This window comes from Cnephaeus nilssonii, assembly GCF_951640355.1.
Source record: "Cnephaeus nilssonii genome assembly, chromosome: 5".
Lineage (NCBI taxonomy): Eukaryota > Metazoa > Chordata > Mammalia > Chiroptera > Vespertilionidae > Cnephaeus > Cnephaeus nilssonii.
The window spans coordinates 7,630,123-7,647,317 of record NC_137076.1 but is presented as its reverse complement, the minus strand read 5'-3'; the positions used below and the strand labels follow the sequence as shown (position 1 = coordinate 7,647,317).

The 17,195-nt window shown below is 50.5% G+C and overlaps 1 protein-coding gene across 1 annotated transcript in view; it reads left to right on the top strand.

Annotated features, from left to right (window-relative positions):
- RUFY1 (RUN and FYVE domain containing 1) overlaps window positions 1-17,058 on the top strand; it is a 62,566-nt gene extending 45,508 nt beyond the window's left edge. The window contains exons 12-18 of the mRNA XM_079772778.1: window positions 549-646; window positions 3,249-3,368; window positions 3,957-4,086; window positions 6,213-6,307; window positions 9,107-9,155; window positions 10,460-10,537; window positions 11,831-17,058. Coding sequence (XP_079628904.1) covers window positions 549-646; window positions 3,249-3,368; window positions 3,957-4,086; window positions 6,213-6,307; window positions 9,107-9,155; window positions 10,460-10,537; window positions 11,831-11,977 — 717 coding nt within the window. The 3' untranslated portion in view covers window positions 11,978-17,058. The remainder of the gene's footprint in view (window positions 1-548; window positions 647-3,248; window positions 3,369-3,956; window positions 4,087-6,212; window positions 6,308-9,106; window positions 9,156-10,459; window positions 10,538-11,830) is intronic.
- The last annotated feature ends 137 nt before the right edge of the window (window positions 17,059-17,195 follow it).

Here is a 17,195-nt window from a genome sequence, read left to right as displayed (position 1 = left end):
TGGCATCTTCAGTGCAGTAATATGCTGTACTGTGTTTTCACTGTCTTCTAGCTCTAAGTATTTCATAATTTCTCTTCTGTGCATTTTCTTAAGCTCATTTTTAGTAATATGAAACTATTAAATAATTTCCTGATATGAGGTGTTTTTAGTTATTATTTTGTTGTTAGTGTCTGATTTTATTACATTAAGGTCAGAGAATACAGTTTTTATATTATTTCCTAAGAATTTATTAGGACTTCCTTCTGTCCTCAGCCTTTCTGTGTCCTTTTATTTTAAGAATGTCTCTTGTAGACACACAGAAACACAGTGCTTTTTATTTTATTTTTTATTTTTTATTTTTTTGCTCCTCCTTGTCCCGCAGCATCTGCCATGGTTAAACGCCTGGGCTCAGAAAGTCACACTTGAGTAACACTTCCAGGGCTCTGGGAAGAGCAGCAGTGAGTGAAATGCTCTTGCAAGTGCTATGGTGGTACCAAGTGAACAAACAGCCAAACCCTGCTGAACTCGGGTGCGGGAGAGGCGTCTGACCCCCGGCCTTGCTTTTGTAGGATACAGAGAGCAGTTTACAGCAAAAGGATGAAGTCATCGCATCTTTTGAAGAAAAAATCAATCAAATCATGTCCAGCATGAAGCAGATGGAGGAAAGGTAATCCCTTCCCTGGGAGCTACTCCCTGGAATGTGCGGGGCATTCTCCGAGCCTGAGGACTGACTCGGAGTCTCGCCCAGAAGAGCAGACAGGTTGGCTGGCTGCCCTCCAGCCCGGGGCCTGTTTTCACTCCAGTCCTCGCAGGGCAGCAGGGCTTTCCAGGGGGCTCGATGTCACTGTCACATTTAGACATCAGGTCAGGAGTGGATCCAAATAGAATCTGAAAATAGACCCACAAATATGGGCCACTGGTTTTTTATAAAAGTGCAAAGGCAGTTGATTGTCTTTTCAGTAAATGATGTTGGAACAATTAGACATCGCTAAGCAAAAAATGATAATAACCTCAATCTATATCTCACACCTTTATATAAAAACTCAAAATGGATCATAAGTCTAAATAGAAAATTTTAAACTATAAGACTTTTAGAATACATAGAAAGTCTTTGTGACCTTGGGTTGTACAAAGAGATCTTAGACATGATATAAAAGCATGATCCATGAGAGAAAAACTTGACAAGTTGTACTTTACCATAATTCAAAACCTTTATTCTGTGAAAGCCCTAGCCAGTTTGGCTCATTGGATAAAGCATTGGCCTGTAGACTGAAGGGTCCCAGGTTCGATTCTGGTCTAGGGCACGTACCTTGGCTGCAGGCTCCTCCCCGGCCCTGGTCTGGGTGCATGCAGGAGACACCAAACGATGTGTTTCTCTCACATCAATGTTTCTCTCTGTCTTTTCCCTCTCTCTCTCACTTTCTCTAAAAATCAATGGAAAAATATCCTCCGGTTGAGGATTAAAAAATAATAATAATAAAAAACAAGTTATAGATTGGGAGAAAATGTGTAAATCACATACAGGGTGGGGCAAAAGTAGATTTACAGTTGTTCATATGGAAAATAATACAATAATTAATAAAATATAAAAATAAACTATGTTTTGTGTCCTCACAACTGTAAGCCTACTTTTGCCTTCCCCTGTATCTGACAAAAGATTGGCATCCAGTATATAAAAACTTTCAAACTCGGCAAACAATTCCAGTTAAAAAGGACAAAAGACTTGGACAGAACTTCCCAAAGAGGCGTATAGAGGGCGAAGGAGCAGTTAGGGAGGAGCATGTTCAAACCATGCTGAGAGGCCTCTACACTCCGCTGAACGTTGTTTTAATGACAAAGCCCACCGTTTGGTGAGGCTGTGGAACTACTGGAATTCGCGTGTATTGCTGGTGGGAATGCAAAATGGTACAGCCACTTTGGAAAAACTTTCTTACAATAAAGCTGAACAGCCCTTGCCAGTTTGGCTCAATGGATAGAGTGTCGGCCTACAGACTAAAGGGTCCCAGGTTTGAAGCACATGCCTGGGTTGTGGGCTCAATCCCCTGTTAGGGGCATGCAGGAGGCAGCCAATCATCATTGATGGTTCTATCTCCCGCTCCCTTCCTCTTTGAAATCAATAAAAATATTTTTAAAAATAATAGTAATAAAGCTGAACATACTCTTTTTTTTAAATATATTTTATTGATTTTTTACAGAGAGGAAGGGAGAGGGATAGAGTTAGAAACATCGATAAGAGAGAAACATCGATCAGCTGCCTCCTGCATACTCCCTACTGGGGATGTGCCCACAACTAAAGTACATGCCCTTGACCAGGAATCGAACCTGGGACCCTTCAGTCTGCAGGCCAACGCTCTGTCCAATGAGCCAAAACCGGGTAGGGCTGAACATACTCTTATGTTCAGTAACACTTTTGGCTATTTGCCCAAGAGAATAAAAAATGTTCACACAAAAGCCTTTACACAAATGTATAGCATCTCTATTCATAATTGCCAAAAACTGGAAGCAACCCAGCTATCTCTCATGGGGAAATGGATAACCAAACTGGCCTGAAATACTACTCAGCCATAGAAACATGGACCAGTCTTGAAGATACTGTGCTGAGAGAAAGAAACTAGTCTCAGTAGGTATCTAAACTAATAAAAGAGAAAGATGCAAATTGACCATACCTTCGCGACACCCACCAGCCAATCAGGAGTGAGTATTCAAATTAACCCAACAAAGATGGTGGGTTAATTTGCATACACAGGCACCAAGCGACCGGGGGCGGAATGCTTGCATCGTTGCCATGGCGATGATGCAGGCATTCCACACCACCCCAGCTGCTCCAGGCCTCTGGGCAGCGTGGAAAGGCGACTCCAGCCTGAGCAAAGGCAGTGCCGGCAGCCAGGGGAAGGAAGGCCCACTCTTGCACGAATCTTCGTGCATCGGGCCTCTAGTATGAATGATTCTATTTCTATGATGTTATCAAAAGGCAAAGCCATGGCATCAGAGTTGCCAGGGGTCAGGGATGGGAAGGGGGGTTACAGGGGACCCCACAAGAGAGTTTTCTGGGGTGGGGGGTGGAACTGCTCTGTTTCGTGGTGGCCATGGTGATTACACAGTCTTGAGACTTGCGTGCTAAAACTCATGGAACTGGACACACACACACGTCAATTTTACTGTCTGTTAATTAAAAATGAAAGAAAAAATGCAGCAAGAATATGAAAAATTGCTACATTGAATCGGAGCTTTGATCCTTTCCTTAAAAAGCTGTGGTTCTTTTGGTCCAGGTTACAGCACTCGGAAAGGGCGCGGCAGGGCGCCGAGGAACGGGGCCGCCAGCTGCAGCGGGAGCTGGGCTGCAGGAGCGGCGTGCTGCAGGAGCAGCTCTCCCAGCTGCAGGGCCAGTGGTAGGTGCCCGCGGCCAGCCGGCAGGGCAGGTGGCTCCCGTCGAGGCAGACGGTGTCCTGCTTTGTGCCCTGCAAGGCTGAACGGGGGTGAGGGCAGGTGTGCTGAGAAGTGCAAAGGCCGATGAGGAGAGAAGAGACGTGCGTATACCCCATTTCACAAGTGAGGAAATGGCTCACAAGGTTCAGCACCCTCATGGGGCACACACTCCTAACCCTCATAGCACCCGACCCCCAGGATCCCCTGTCATTAGGATCCATGTCGCACTCGCCCCTCTGGTCTCCATCTCAGTGGAGGGTTCTGCTGTGCGCTCCTGAGCGTGTCCGAGCCTTTCCTTTCCTCTCCGTACGTGCGAGGACTGTCCGGTGCATGCCACGCCTGCTCCCTGCATGTTCCTGGCCTGTGCTGTGGTGTGCAGGCAGCCCTGGGGGGAGCGAGCGTGTTTCCATGCTTTGCTGAAGGGTCTAAGGCTCCTGAGGCAATTCAGTTTCCTGTGAATTCCATTTCCTGTGTGGTGTCTTGGGTTGGATTGTAGATTTACCATGAAAATCTCCCACGGAGACTAATTCACATTCGTTTTGGAAAAATAGCTCAAGTCTTGAGAAAGAATTGAAATCAGAAAAAGAGCAAAGGCAAGCTCTTCAACGCGAGTTGCAGTGTGAGAAGGACACCTCGTCTCTCCTCCGAGCAGAGCTGCAGCAAGTGGACGGGCTGAAAAGGGTGAGTGGCACTGTCCTGGGGCAAAGAGCTGTAGCATCCTGGGAAGCTCGCGCCGAAGCACCTGCCACACCCTCGCTGCCAAGAGTGGGGAGGGGAGTGCTGCACGCTGGTGCCCGGGCTGGGAGGCACCGTCCCCCACCCTCCTCGCCTCTGCTCAGGAGGAAAGGGCGAGGCTGATTGAAAGCCAGTGAGCAACCAGCGACTCGTGGTGAGTGCTGTGAAGAGACAGAGCGGGAAGCTGTCCCCAGTGTGGCCGGGAGGTCTGGGAACAGAGCGAGTCACCCAGAGACTGGACAGACGAGCCAAGGACCGGCAGGCAGTGGGTTGGTCAGACACCACGAAGTGTGAGGTGTGTCATGGTGAAGAGGCAGAAAGAAGGCTGCGGCTGAGGAGTGACAGCAGAGGGAGGAGACACTTGAGCTGGAGCCTCCAGCAGAGAGCCTCGTGGGGCCCTCAAATTTGGGTTTTATTTATGATTTTGGGTTTTATTCTGAGCACGATAAGAAGCTGTTGGACAGGCGTAATCCATTTATTTCATTTGAAGGCCATCACCACCTACAGTGTGGAGAATGTTTAGTAAGTTTGCAAAAGAGAAAACACAGTAACCATTAAACATCGTCAGCGCCCTAGCCAACTTGGCTCAGAGGATAGAGCGTCAGCCTACAAGACTGAAGGGTCCCAGGTTTGATTCTGGCCAAGGATACATGCCTGGGTTGCGGGCTCAATCCCCAGTGGGGGGCATGCAGGAGGCAGTCGATCAATCATTCTCTCTCATCATTGATGTTTCTGTCTCTCTCTCCTTCTCCCTTCCTCTCTGAAGTCAATAAAGAAATATATTTTTTTTAAAACACACACATAAAAAAAACATTGTCAGCAAGTGCCAGCCCACACCATCACTCTGAGGAGGGCCTGCGCTCTGCCAGGGAGGTATGCTAATGTAAGGAGCCGCTGGGGGCAACTTTAAGCATACCAACATCCAAATTATGGGGGTGCCAGAAGAAGAGAGAGAGCAAGATATTGAAAACCTATTTGAAGAAATAATAACAAAACTTCCCCCACCTGGTGAAAGAAATAGACTTACAAGTCCAGGAAGCACAGAGAACCCCAAACAAAAGGAATCCAAAGAGGACCACACCAAGACACATCATAATTAAAATGCCAAGAGCAAAAGACAAAGAGAATATTAAAAGCAGCAAGAGAAAAACAGTTAGTTACCTACAAGGGAGTACCCATACAATTGTCAGCGGATTTCTCAACAGAAACTATGCAGGCCAGAAGGGAGTGGCAAGAAATATTCAAAGTGATGAACAGCAAGAACCTACAACCAAGATTACTCTACCCAGCAAAGTTATCATTCAGAATTGAAGGTCAGATAAAGAGCTTCACAGACAAGAAAAAGCTAAAGGAGTTCATCACCACCAAACCAGGATTATATGAAATGCGGAAGCGTATTCTTTAAGAAGAGGAAGAAGAAGAAAAAGGTAAAGATAAAAATATGAACAACGGCCGAAACCGGTTTGGCTCAGTGGATAGAGCGTCGGCCTGCGGATTCAAGGGTCCCAGGTTCGATTCTGGTCAAGGGCATGTGCCTTGGTTGCGGGCACATCCCCAGTAGGGGGTGTGCAAGAGGCAGCTGATCGATGTTTCTCTCTCATTGATGTTTCTAACTCTCTATCCCTCTCTCTTCCTCTCTGTAAAAAATCAATAAAATATATTAAAAATATATATATATGAACAACGAAGTGACAACAAATACATACCTATCAACAAGTGAATCTAAAAATCAAGTGAATAAAAAATCTGATGAACAGAATAAACTGGTGAATATAACAGAATCAGGGGCATAGAAAGGGAGTGGACTGACAATTCTCGGGGGGAAGGGGGTGTGAGGGGTGCGGGAAGAGACTGGACAAATATCTTACACCTATGGATGAAGACAGTGTCGGGGGGCGGGGGGGAATCAGGTGGAGGGGAACTATGGGGGGAAAAAAGAGGAACATCTGTAATAATCTGAACAATAAAGATTAAAAAAAGAAAAACATTCTGACTTGCTTGTTGCTATGATTACTAAACCTTACAAAAAGGACTTTCAATTCTGTGTCAACCATCTGGTTTGTTCATTTTAGGAGCTGCGAGCGCTCCAGGACGAGAAGGCAGAGTTACAGAAGGTTTGTGACGAGCAGGAACAAGCCCTCCAGGAAATGGGACTTCACCTCAGCCAGTAAGAACCTGCTCCCCTCCCTCCCATGAAGAGTCTGGCCACTGCATGACTCAAGTCCCAAACCTATGTCCTGTTGTCAGAGGAGGGGGAGCCAGTCAGGTCAGCTTGCCAGCTACTCAGGGGTGACCCCAAGAAGTGAGACCTCAGGGGCATAGAGCCCTCCCGTTCACTAGCACAGCATCTGGGTCCCCAGGGAGCCCTGGAGCTGAGAATCCGGCCTGCGGTGTGCGCCTGCCTGTCCGGGGGACCCTCTCCCGCCAATCCGGTCTCCGCTGGGCGGTGCTGCAGCCGCGCAGACCCTGGGAGCTTGGTCTCCCTTTTGGCTGCACAGCCCCCTGGTGTTCTGTCCTGCCAGGCGCTCTGATGGGTCACACTGCCAATCGTGCAACTTGCCCGTGTGTGATCATTGCCGTTCCAAACCCAGCTTTGTCCCTTAGGAGCCAGGACTCGTGGATGCAAGTGACAGAAATCCAGCGCAAACTGGCTTAAGCAAAGAAAGTCAGAGGATCAGTCCCTGCCTCCACTCTGCTGTCCTGTCACTTACCTCCTAGGTAGCCTGGCGCCCACGGGACAGAATGGCACCCAGCAGGGTCTGTGAGAACGAGTTCTCTTTCTCCATCACTCCTGGACCCCCGGCTGACTCACTGCCCCCCCCCCCCGGGTCCTCACACAAGCGCAGTGACCAGAAAGATGGGGCTCTTGTGACCAGCACAGCCTGGGCTCAGGCCCAGTGCTGAATACAATGGGACCAGAAAGGTCCAGAGTTGGGGACCAACATGAGAATAAACTATAAACACACAGGACACAGATCTGCACCCCTTAGGTTTCTCAGTCTGGAAAATTGGAACTTTTAGGTAAAGCAGTGCAGTAGGCTGGTCCACAAAAGTAGTAAGAAAGGAAATGTTACGGCTCTGGTGGGGATGAGGTGAAGATGCCGCCCCCTCGCTGTATCTTTCTAGACCAGCTCAGGGCTACCCGCCTGCCGCCTCTCCTGCTGATGCCGCACTGCTCTCTTCCGGCCGGTACTTGCCCCGTCCCCACCCTGGGGGGCTCCTGGGCCATGGGCTCTCTTCCGGCCGGTACTTGCCCCGTCCCCACCCTGGGGGGCTCCTGGGCCATGGGCTCTCTTCCGGCCGGTACTTGCCCCGTCCCTACCCTGGGGGGCTCCTGGGCCATGGGCTCTCTTCCGGCCGGTACTTGCCCCGTCCCCACCCTGGGGGGCTCCTGGGCCATGGGCTCTCTTCCGGCCGGTACTTGCCCCGTCCCCACCCTGGGGGGCTCCTGGGCCATGGGCTCTCTTCCGGCCGGTACTTGCCCCGTCCCCACCCTGGGGGGCTCCTGGGCCATGGGCTCTCTTCCGGCCGGTACTTGCCCCGTCCCCACCCTGGGGGGCTGGTCCCTGCCCCTCGCTGGGAGCACAGGGAGCTCTGAGGGTGTCCATGAGACCCAGCAGCACCAGGTGTGGAGGCTGGCATACAGCTGGCGCCTGGGGTTGCAGTGGTGTGGAGGGAGGGAGGGAGGGAGGACGCCGTGGGCACGGTCCCTTCTCAGGGACCAGCACCCTTCTCCTGCCGGGACAGCCTGCAGGCGGTCGAGAGCACCTTCCTGTCCGGGGGCTTCGGCCTGAAACGTGGATGGGCCTGGTCTGGGAACAGCCCTGCGCTGGGCGGCCTTGCCCTGCTGCCGCCCGACTCGCAGCGGGCTGTGCGGTGCGAGCAGGAGCAGGGCCGTGTGCTGTCTCCCTCCCTCTCCTTGCAGGCCCCCAGGGGGATAGAGAGGGGATAGCCTGTCCTCAGCCCCCCCCCCCCCCCGCCCCGTTACAGACCTCAGCTGTGTTGTAGCATTTCCCGGGGAAGCCCTGGTTCCCAAGTCTGTGCACCCTGGGCAGCCTTGGGCCCAGCAATCTGCTGGCCTCTTTCTGCGGGGAAGGGGGGGGTGTGATCTTTTCTGAAAGCCACAGGGTTTTCTAAAGGCCCTGATGCTCTCAGAGCACGGACACTTTGACCCTTAGATAGCTGGGGGGGGGGGGGGGAGGGGGGAAATGTGAACTCATAGACATGGACAGCAGTGTGATGATTGCAGGGTGGAGGAGGTGGGGGTGGAAGAGGGCATAGAGGATACATGGTGATGGAAAAAATGATCATAATTTTTATCGTAATTAAAATGGGAGCTAAGAATCGTTTGCCCTTGCAATTGTGTTAATTTACACTTCAGTGACAGGTATGGGAGAAAAGGCCTGTCTGTCCTCCCTGGGACAGACAGCAACATCTCATGTAGCTTGTGCAAATAAAGCTTGTGTGGTGGTCAAAACAAAAAGGGCTCAGACCATTCTCCCTGCAAATGTGTTTCGTGTTTTCTAGTTTAACTGCCAGTTTAGACCACGGTGTCCTTTTATGTGGATAGCTAAGGAATGTCTTACACTAGCAACAGTGGAGCCAGGACCAGCGACCCCGCAGTCAGCAGGAGGCCAGAACCCTGCGGGTGTGGGTGCCGGAAAAAGGAGCTTCCCCCGCACCAAGCACAGGTCACGTGCAGGAATGTTAGCCCAGAGACCCAGAACGCTGGGCTTTTGTGAGGGAATTCTTAAATGATTGCAGTCTTTCAGTCATTTCAACCCCGGCAGGCTAAATGGTCCGTTTTGGGGCCAGATTCAGTCCACAGGCTCAGCTCAAACCTCGACTTGGGAACCAGGGGATGAGGCGATGCTGGGATGATAACAAAGTGGGAAACGTTTTAGAACGACTCATATTATACTCCTAAGTTATTACCCCACAAACCTCTCTCTCTCCTTTTTTAAAGGTCAAAGCTGAAGATGGAAGACATCAAGGAAGTCAATAAAGCACTGAAGGTACTGAATTACTCATGTTATTAGCATAAAAGCCGCTCCTGTGACTGTTGATCAGCTCAGGCTAATACCCTGCATGCTCCTGGGTCCTCCCCAAACGTCAGGTGACATGAGGCTGAGGCGTGGTTCTTACCACTCAGATAAAACGCTGCTCAGAGCTGTCGCCGCTGTGCTGGCGGTGCTGGTAAGTGGCAGGCCAGCTGGAACCCGTCTCCAGACTTGTTCCTCTGCCACCAGCTGGAGTGACGTAAGCCTAGATGCAGGTGCCCTAGTGAAGGAAGCGAAAGGCGGCAGAAAGAAGCCAGGGGTCGTTTTTCATAGTGAGAGTGAGGCCTTTTCCTCTGAGCGAGACCAGAGCCTCCGGCCCGGCCCAGGGCAGTGCAGAGCAGAGGGGACAGCCCACCGGTGGTGACAGCAGGGCACAGCTGCTCCCCCAGGGTACACGCTGGAGCAGAGGCCTGATGACGGGGCATCTCACCTCCACGGGCACACAGGTCAGAGGCAGCAAAGGGCCGCAGCCCCTGCCAGCATCTGGACTTGGAACAACTGTCTCCCACCTCCCTGTAGAGGGAAAGTTCCTTCCGTGTCCGCGTGTCCCCTGCCCTGCACACACAGGATAGAATCATGCTCTGAGGGCCCCTTTCCTTTTTTTTTTTTTAATATATTTTATTGATTTTTTACAGAGAGGAAGGGAGGGATAGAGTTAGAAACATCGATGAGAGAGAAACATCCATCAGCTGCCTCCTGCACACCCCCCACTGGGGATGTGCCCGCAACCAAGGTACATGCCCTTGACCAGAATCGAACCCGGGACCCTTCAGTCCGCAGGTCGACGCTCTATCCACTGAGCCATACCAATTAGGGCCCGAGGGCCCCTTTCAAAGCCTCAGTTACCTCCTCCACAGCATGGAGTCATGTGCTCCCCCACGATGCTCTAAGGATGAGGGGGGCTTCCCGTGACAGGGACCCCGATGGCGGATTGTTTTTGTCTGGCTACAAGGGCTGGCCTTTCTCCCTCCTGCCAGTTCCGGAGACACTGTGGAGTGCCTCAGCCAGGCTTGGAGCTGCAAGCACTAGACCCTCTCAGGGCTCAGCCAGAGGCCTCTATTGACAGGTAGTGAACAGGGGCTGGAGAATCGGCTTGAGGCCCAGGGGGCAGCATGCCTAGGCTGAAAACCAGAGCCACAGGCCAGGCCAGGCCCGTCCCTGGAGAGGAATGAGGAATGAAGGGACTGGATACCGAGCAACCAGAACACGGCCACTGGTCCGTCAGGAGCCGCCATCACACCCATGTGCTTTCCTCCCAGGGCCACACTTGGCTGAAAGACGACGAGGCCACCCACTGTAAGCAGTGTGAGAAGGAGTTCTCCATCTCCCGGAGAAAGGTGTGTGCGCCCAGGGGCCGGGTTGGCACCCAGCTGGGCTCCCCTTCCTCTGGTTCTGGGACGAGCCCTTGGGACAAGCCAAGTGCTGTGGTCACAGTTGGTGTGCTGGCCCATTCAGGGTGCCCCCAGTCAGTCATGGGCCTTGTCCCCAGCAGTCCTTTCAGTGATTGGCAGTTTCTTTGGGAGTTGGGCTGCTTGTGTACAGAACTGGTCTAAGTGAATGGATCATTGAAAAGTCTTTGTAAGCAACAGAAACAAAATCTGCCCACATTGGTCCAAAAAAAAAGGATCTCTGGGGAACCGATGGGCAGCGGGTCTTGGGACAGGCACCCAAGTAGCACCCAAAGCTCACAGGTCACCTGGTCCTGCTGACCTCTCCCGGTGAGCCTGCTTTTCTGCCTGGAAGCCTGCCTCCAGGTCTCGACAACAGGTCCTGGGCCCGGCCTTTGGTCCAGGATTGAGAGGACCGTGGTTGGCCATGTGGACGCACATTCTCGCCTGTCCCATTAAAGCCCTCTCTGTGGAGAAAAGCAAAACTTCCAAATTCTAACAAGCAGCAGCCCAGGCGAGGCCGCCTTTGAGACCAGCCGGTCAAGGCCTGCTAGCCGGGGGGGGGGGGGGGGGGGGGGGGGGGGGGGGGGCCTCCACAGGCCTGCCTCTCCCTACACCCGTCCAAGGCCCAGCTTCCAGCCTGAGGGGCGTGGGCCAGTGGCAGCAGTGATGTACAGCCCAGAGGAGCAGAGGCCACACAGGTCCTGGCGTCTGCGTGTGCCCGTCCAACATTTGTGGCAGCTCAGCTTACAGACACCCGCCCCCGCCCCCCGCCCCCCCGCAGGGACCAGTAAAGTAGCCAAAAACGGCCGTCACTGGATGATCCGGGCCCAAGTCCAGTCAAACACATTTTAAAGAAAAAGAACCTTAGTCCTACTAGTGCACACCACTCCACCCACCTGCACTCCGTGGACTGTTCAGGAACATAAATGTAGAAGTAAAGGTCTAGAGCAGGGGTGGGGGAATGTGGCCTGGCTCTGCCAGGGCATTAGGGGTGAGTTAATTACATGTTTGACCAAATATAGCAGGCTAATTTTTAAGTTGATAATTTTGTATGACCCATAAATTTTGTTATAAATAGCTAAAAGGTTCCCCACCCCTGTCTAGAGGAAGCCCTTCCAACTTGGCACGTCTGGGGGAGGGGACCTGGAGGTAGTCAATGAACTCTGAAAGGCTGCAAGTCTAAACTGGGTGTGTGGGCCGGGGCACAGCGTGTCCCTAACTGCCTCTTCTGTCCTCCAGCACCACTGCCGCAACTGCGGCCACATCTTCTGCAACACGTGCTCCAGTAACGAGCTGGCCCTGCCCTCCTACCCCAAGCCCGTGCGCGTGTGTGACAGCTGCCACACCCTGCTCCTGCAGCGCTGCTCCTCCTCCACTGGCTCCTGAGGCCTCCGGACAGCGCCGACCGGCAGGGGTTCTCGGCTCGGAAGCTTGTTTCCCAAGAGAAGCTAAGGAAAGACCAGTCCGGGGTCGGCGGCCAGCACTGTCAGAGTTGAGTGAAATGAACTCTGGGTTGAAACTTCCTTCTCACTTGGCTGCATCACGGTTTCGGGTCAGAATAACTTCATGGTTTTGATACTGTCATTTTCACTTTTTACAGAACTAACCTCTCTTGCAGTTGTACTACTGTAGTGAGTGTAGTGAGTCATCGGTTCCTCTCCCCCCCCCCCCGCCCCCCCCCCCCCGACTGCCCTGTGTGCCTTCCCTGCTGGAGTCAAGAAACTTTCACACCCTTGTAAATCCTCTCCAGTGCAGAAAATAAAGGAGCTTGTTCCACCTGAGTTAGCTTCTGAAGGCACCTCAGACGGGCTCCATTTCGGGACAAGAGGCCCTTTGGGGGCTGTGTTTGGGGTGAAGCCTGCTGGGTTCTGGAGTATAGGCTGTGCTCTGCGCCCAGGTGAGCCAAGGACAACTTGGGCCATTAAGTCCATTGGTGGGTATGGGAGTGACCTGTCGCCAAAGCTCAGGACAGATGGAGACACCTGTGGGCTGTGAAAACTGGCTCAGAGCACATGCTCACCTCCCTCCCCAAGTCAGTGGCCTCAAAAGTCAGTCCATTTGTGGACTGGGCTTCAGCCTTCTCCCCCCTCAGTGCACTCACCTTACTGCCCGCCTGTACCTCCCACCAGCCCTGGACTGCTCCCAGCTGGCCAGCCCCATTGGAGGCCCGGACTCTGCCTTCTCAGGAGGGCTCTCCACAGCCTAGCTCAAGGTTCCCAGCTACTCCCTTAAATACACCTTTATGTTATGGATGGAAAACAGAGGCTCCGTGAGGTTAGGTACCAGCATTCAGTGCAGCCAGCCTCCAAAACCATGTTTTATCCAAGCTGCAGGTTTTCACACCTTACCCTGAACTTTTTAAATATTCACTCTTCCCCAAACATTTACATACTGCTACCTCGAAATGGTCTGGCCTTAGATGTATGTACCTTGTCTTCAATGCACCCCATTTGTACTCCAGCTTGCTGGAGACCTTAGGCAAGTCACTTCACTTCTGAGCCTTAGCTCTCATCTGCACACACAAAAGGTAGCAGGCTAACACCTCCCCACTAATGTACTATTCTGAAGGCTCAGTAAGTACATGACATGCCCACACTGTGCCACACTTAGTGCTCTTCCCTTAATCACACCTATTTTCTTCCCCAACCTCACCCCCTCCTAACCCCCAAGCAACAAATGTTCAAGCATTATTCACAAAGAATCCTTGGGCCAGTTACAAATATTTAGCTGCATGGAAAATTTTTCACTCAGACATCAGATATACACCTGAACCTTCTCCTAACCTGGGCAGTGACAGACGCCCTAAGGCAGCATGGAGATTTGTGTTCAATGCAGACAATGTCTGGAGGTTCTGGTCATTCCCAACAAGCTCCAGGATGCTGGCCCACGGAAGCTAAGATTCCTAAGAACCAGAACGTTCTTACTCATTAGCTTTACTCCACGTTTCTAGTTCTTTCCCTTCCTCAATGTTTTCAACGAAAATGTTCTTTATGTAAAACAAATTAACTGAAGAACTCAAGATGGAACCCTCCTTGAGCCTTCTCAATACCAGGTATCTCCAATCCACACACTTTTAATAACTCAGCCAATACTAGGTTTAGACTGTAAATACTAGGTTTAGCTGATCACCAGTGCTCACACTGAAAATTAATCATCTCTAAACCTGCTGGACAAGCGACATGATACATTCCAAGTGCAACACCTGTGTGTTCGTAGCCTTTTCCTGACAGTGTAGAGCAGCACCAATAGTCAGCAGAGCATACAACAGGGCCGGGGGGGGGGGGGGGGGGGGGTCTACAGGGCCCCACGCACATCTCTGTGCAATGCTGCCACCTTCAGACTTAGAATTGAGTAGGCCCACCCAACTAATCTCACCCAGGAATAAAGGAGAAAATCTTCAGCCCTTGTCAGAGCAAAATGTACACACCAGGCTCCAAACAGTACAAGCCTTTACAGCTAATCAATACAACTGAGTCTGGAGCAAGCAGCAACTTCCAACTGGTGAGCTGCAAGAATTTTTAAAACATGCAATACTCAAGAGCACTGACCTCTCTTCCCTTAGACCAGTGGTCGGCAAACTGCGGCTCGCGAGCCACATGCTCTTTGGCCCCTTGAGTGTGGCTCTCCCACAAAATACCACGGCCTGGGCGAGTCTATTTTGAAGAAGTGGCGTTAGAAGAAGTTTAAAAAATTTGGCTCTCAAAAGAAATTTCAATCGTTGTACTGTTGATATTTGGCTCTGTTGACTAATGAGTTTGCCGACCACTGCCTTAGACTATCAAATTTAAAAAATGACAACAGCCAACACAACAGCCATCTGGTGTAAATGCCATCTTGAACTATAATATATAGGCCATATAATTGGTCAATTCTTGGTACCAGAAATCTATAATAAAAGCAAATATGCTAATTATGACGTCCTACTGGACAGAGCTGGGGCTGCAGCTGTGGGATGGAAGCAGCCACTATGGCTGCAAGGGAGCCTCTAGTACTTATGCCCGATGCACGAAATTCGTGCAAGAGTAGGCCTGCCTTTGCCCGGCTGCCCACAGGCACCCAGGACCGGGGCTGGCTTCCCTCCAGCCCCAGCTTCTTTGGGAAGACGTCCAATCTAATTAGCATATCTCCCTTTTATTATTATAGATAGGCAACTGATTTTTTAGTCACTCTAGAGCAAAAATAGTAGGCAAGTACTAGTGTTTTGTTTTGTAAACCTGTCAAAATCATACCTATTTTATCAGATTGGAAAAAAAAAAAAAAACACACAAAGCTATTCTTTGGTGTACCGCAGACTTTAGTAGTTTGTATGCCATTAGATGAAAATTACTAGAGGGACGGTGAATGAGTGGTAGTTTCCAAACTGCAGTCTACACTTTAAATTCCTAATACTAAGAGTATTATGATATGCTAGCAAATTTTAGCCCTAATCTACAGTCTACCAGACTTTAAATAATGATTTACTTTCAGAAATATGTGGTCTTGCCCTCGCTGGTTTGGCTCAATGGATAGAGCCTTGGTCCTGGGTTTGATTCAAGGGCACGCACTCAAGTTGCAGGCTCCATCCCCAGTAGGGGGTGTGCAGGAGGCAGCCGATCAATGATTCTCTCTCATTGATGTTTCTATCTCCCTCTCCCTTCCTCTCTGAAATCAATTTAAAGAAATATGTGGTCTTTTCCCTCAAGAGCTTTAAAGGAAATGAATTTTGCTCTAAAGTCAAGCATGTCAAACTCACAGCCCACAATGAATATTTTCGTGGCCCAGCCAATATAATGGTAAGAAATGTTTTAATAAAAATGTCATAACTTTTACAATATCGTTATAATTAACAAACTACAATGCTCACTAATGACTGATTACTATAATCGTGTTGCATTCATTTCCCTTACGCGCAGGCACACCATTTCTCGCCACTAATACTAGCAGCTGATTGCCACATCATTAGTGTTGTACTAACTAATTTGGTGTGCCCAACAGGAAATATTTTGCTTTTGGAGAACAAGAAAAATAGATTTGCATTATGCTTATTAATCTGTGCAGTTATTCAGTGCCTGGTAAATTAATGTTCAAGAAAAAATATTAAAATGTTCTATTATTTTATATTAATGATTACTCACTTATTTCAGCCCTTTGTATTCACCATGTCTCTATTGAAATAAACCGACGTTTCTATGAAAATGGAAGCTTTTGGGTTTTTTTGTGGCCCACAAAGACTTAAACCTTATTTGGCCTGTATTAGCCTTTGAGTTTGACATGCTTATTAAATGGTCTTGGATCTTTAGGAATGTGGCAAAAACAAAGATTAAAACCTCAATTTGGAAAAGAAAACTTGAGTTCTCTCCCTCCTAGGAGCACACTTGCACCTTTCCCCTCCCCCCCAGGCATTTACCCATTACCTTCCTCACTCCCAAGCTCCAAGGTTCCTAAACCCCTTTTCTTCTACAGCTTATTTTACCTCTGGAATTTTCTAAACAAATATTGTTCTAGTTTGGGGCAAAGGGGCACTTCATATAAAAACTCAGCCCTAGCCAGTTTGGCTCAGAGGTTAGAGCACTGGCCTTACAGACCAGATTCCCGGGGTTAGATTCCGGCCAAAGCTGCAGGCTCCTCCCTGGCCCAGGCCCTGGTCAGGGGTCATGCAGGAGGCAACCAATGTTTCTCTCACATCAATGTTTCTGTCTTTCTCTCTCCCCCCCTAAAAACAAATATCCTTGGGTAATGATTAAGAAAAAACTCAAAGGAACCTGGTGGGGTAGCTTAGCTGGTTAAAGTGTCGTCCTGATACACACCACCACCGTTTGCAGGTTCAGTCCCTGGACAGGGTACATACAAGAATCAACCAATGAACACAAAAATTAGTGGAACAAATCAATGTTTTTCTCTCCCTTCCTCTAAAATCCATCCTACATAATAAAATGGTAATATGTAAATTACCATCACTCCGCTACGCCGATTGGGCCAGCAGGAGGTGCAGGGGGCGGGACTCAGGGTGGCCGGGGTAGCTGATTGGGCCAGCAGGACGCTGAGCTCGCGGCCTGTGTCATGGCTGCGCCGGAGGCTTTCGGAAGGCCTGGTGCACCGGCGGACAGCCAGCCAGCTCCCCCACGATCAAAAGCCAAAGCGGGGGAGCTGGCTGGCTGTCTGCTCCGGCACGAGGCTTTCGGAAGGCCTGGTGCACCGGCGGACAGCCAGCCCGCCGGTGCACCAGGTGCATGATTAAATCATGCACTGGGCCTCTAGTATAAAATAAACTCGAAAAGATGCCATCCAATTGTGAAGGACCGCTCCAGCCACCCTTTGCCTGTAGTGCTTCCTCAGCCGTGCCTGAAGGCCTCTGTGGACATGCAGCATGCAATGAGGACACTTCTGCCTCTGCTTTGTGCAAGTGCTTAGCAAGTCAAAGGCAGTACACACACACACAGCCCATCCACACGGGCCCCAAAGCCATGATTACCTTGTACTGGAGGGAAGTCTGAAGACACCTACACAACAGCCTCAACTGGGGAGCCTCTGTCACAGCCAGAGATAGGGGCCACTGTCACCTACGCCCAGGCAGGAATAGAGCACCAAGAAACAGTCCACATGACACTGAAGCACAGACAAGACA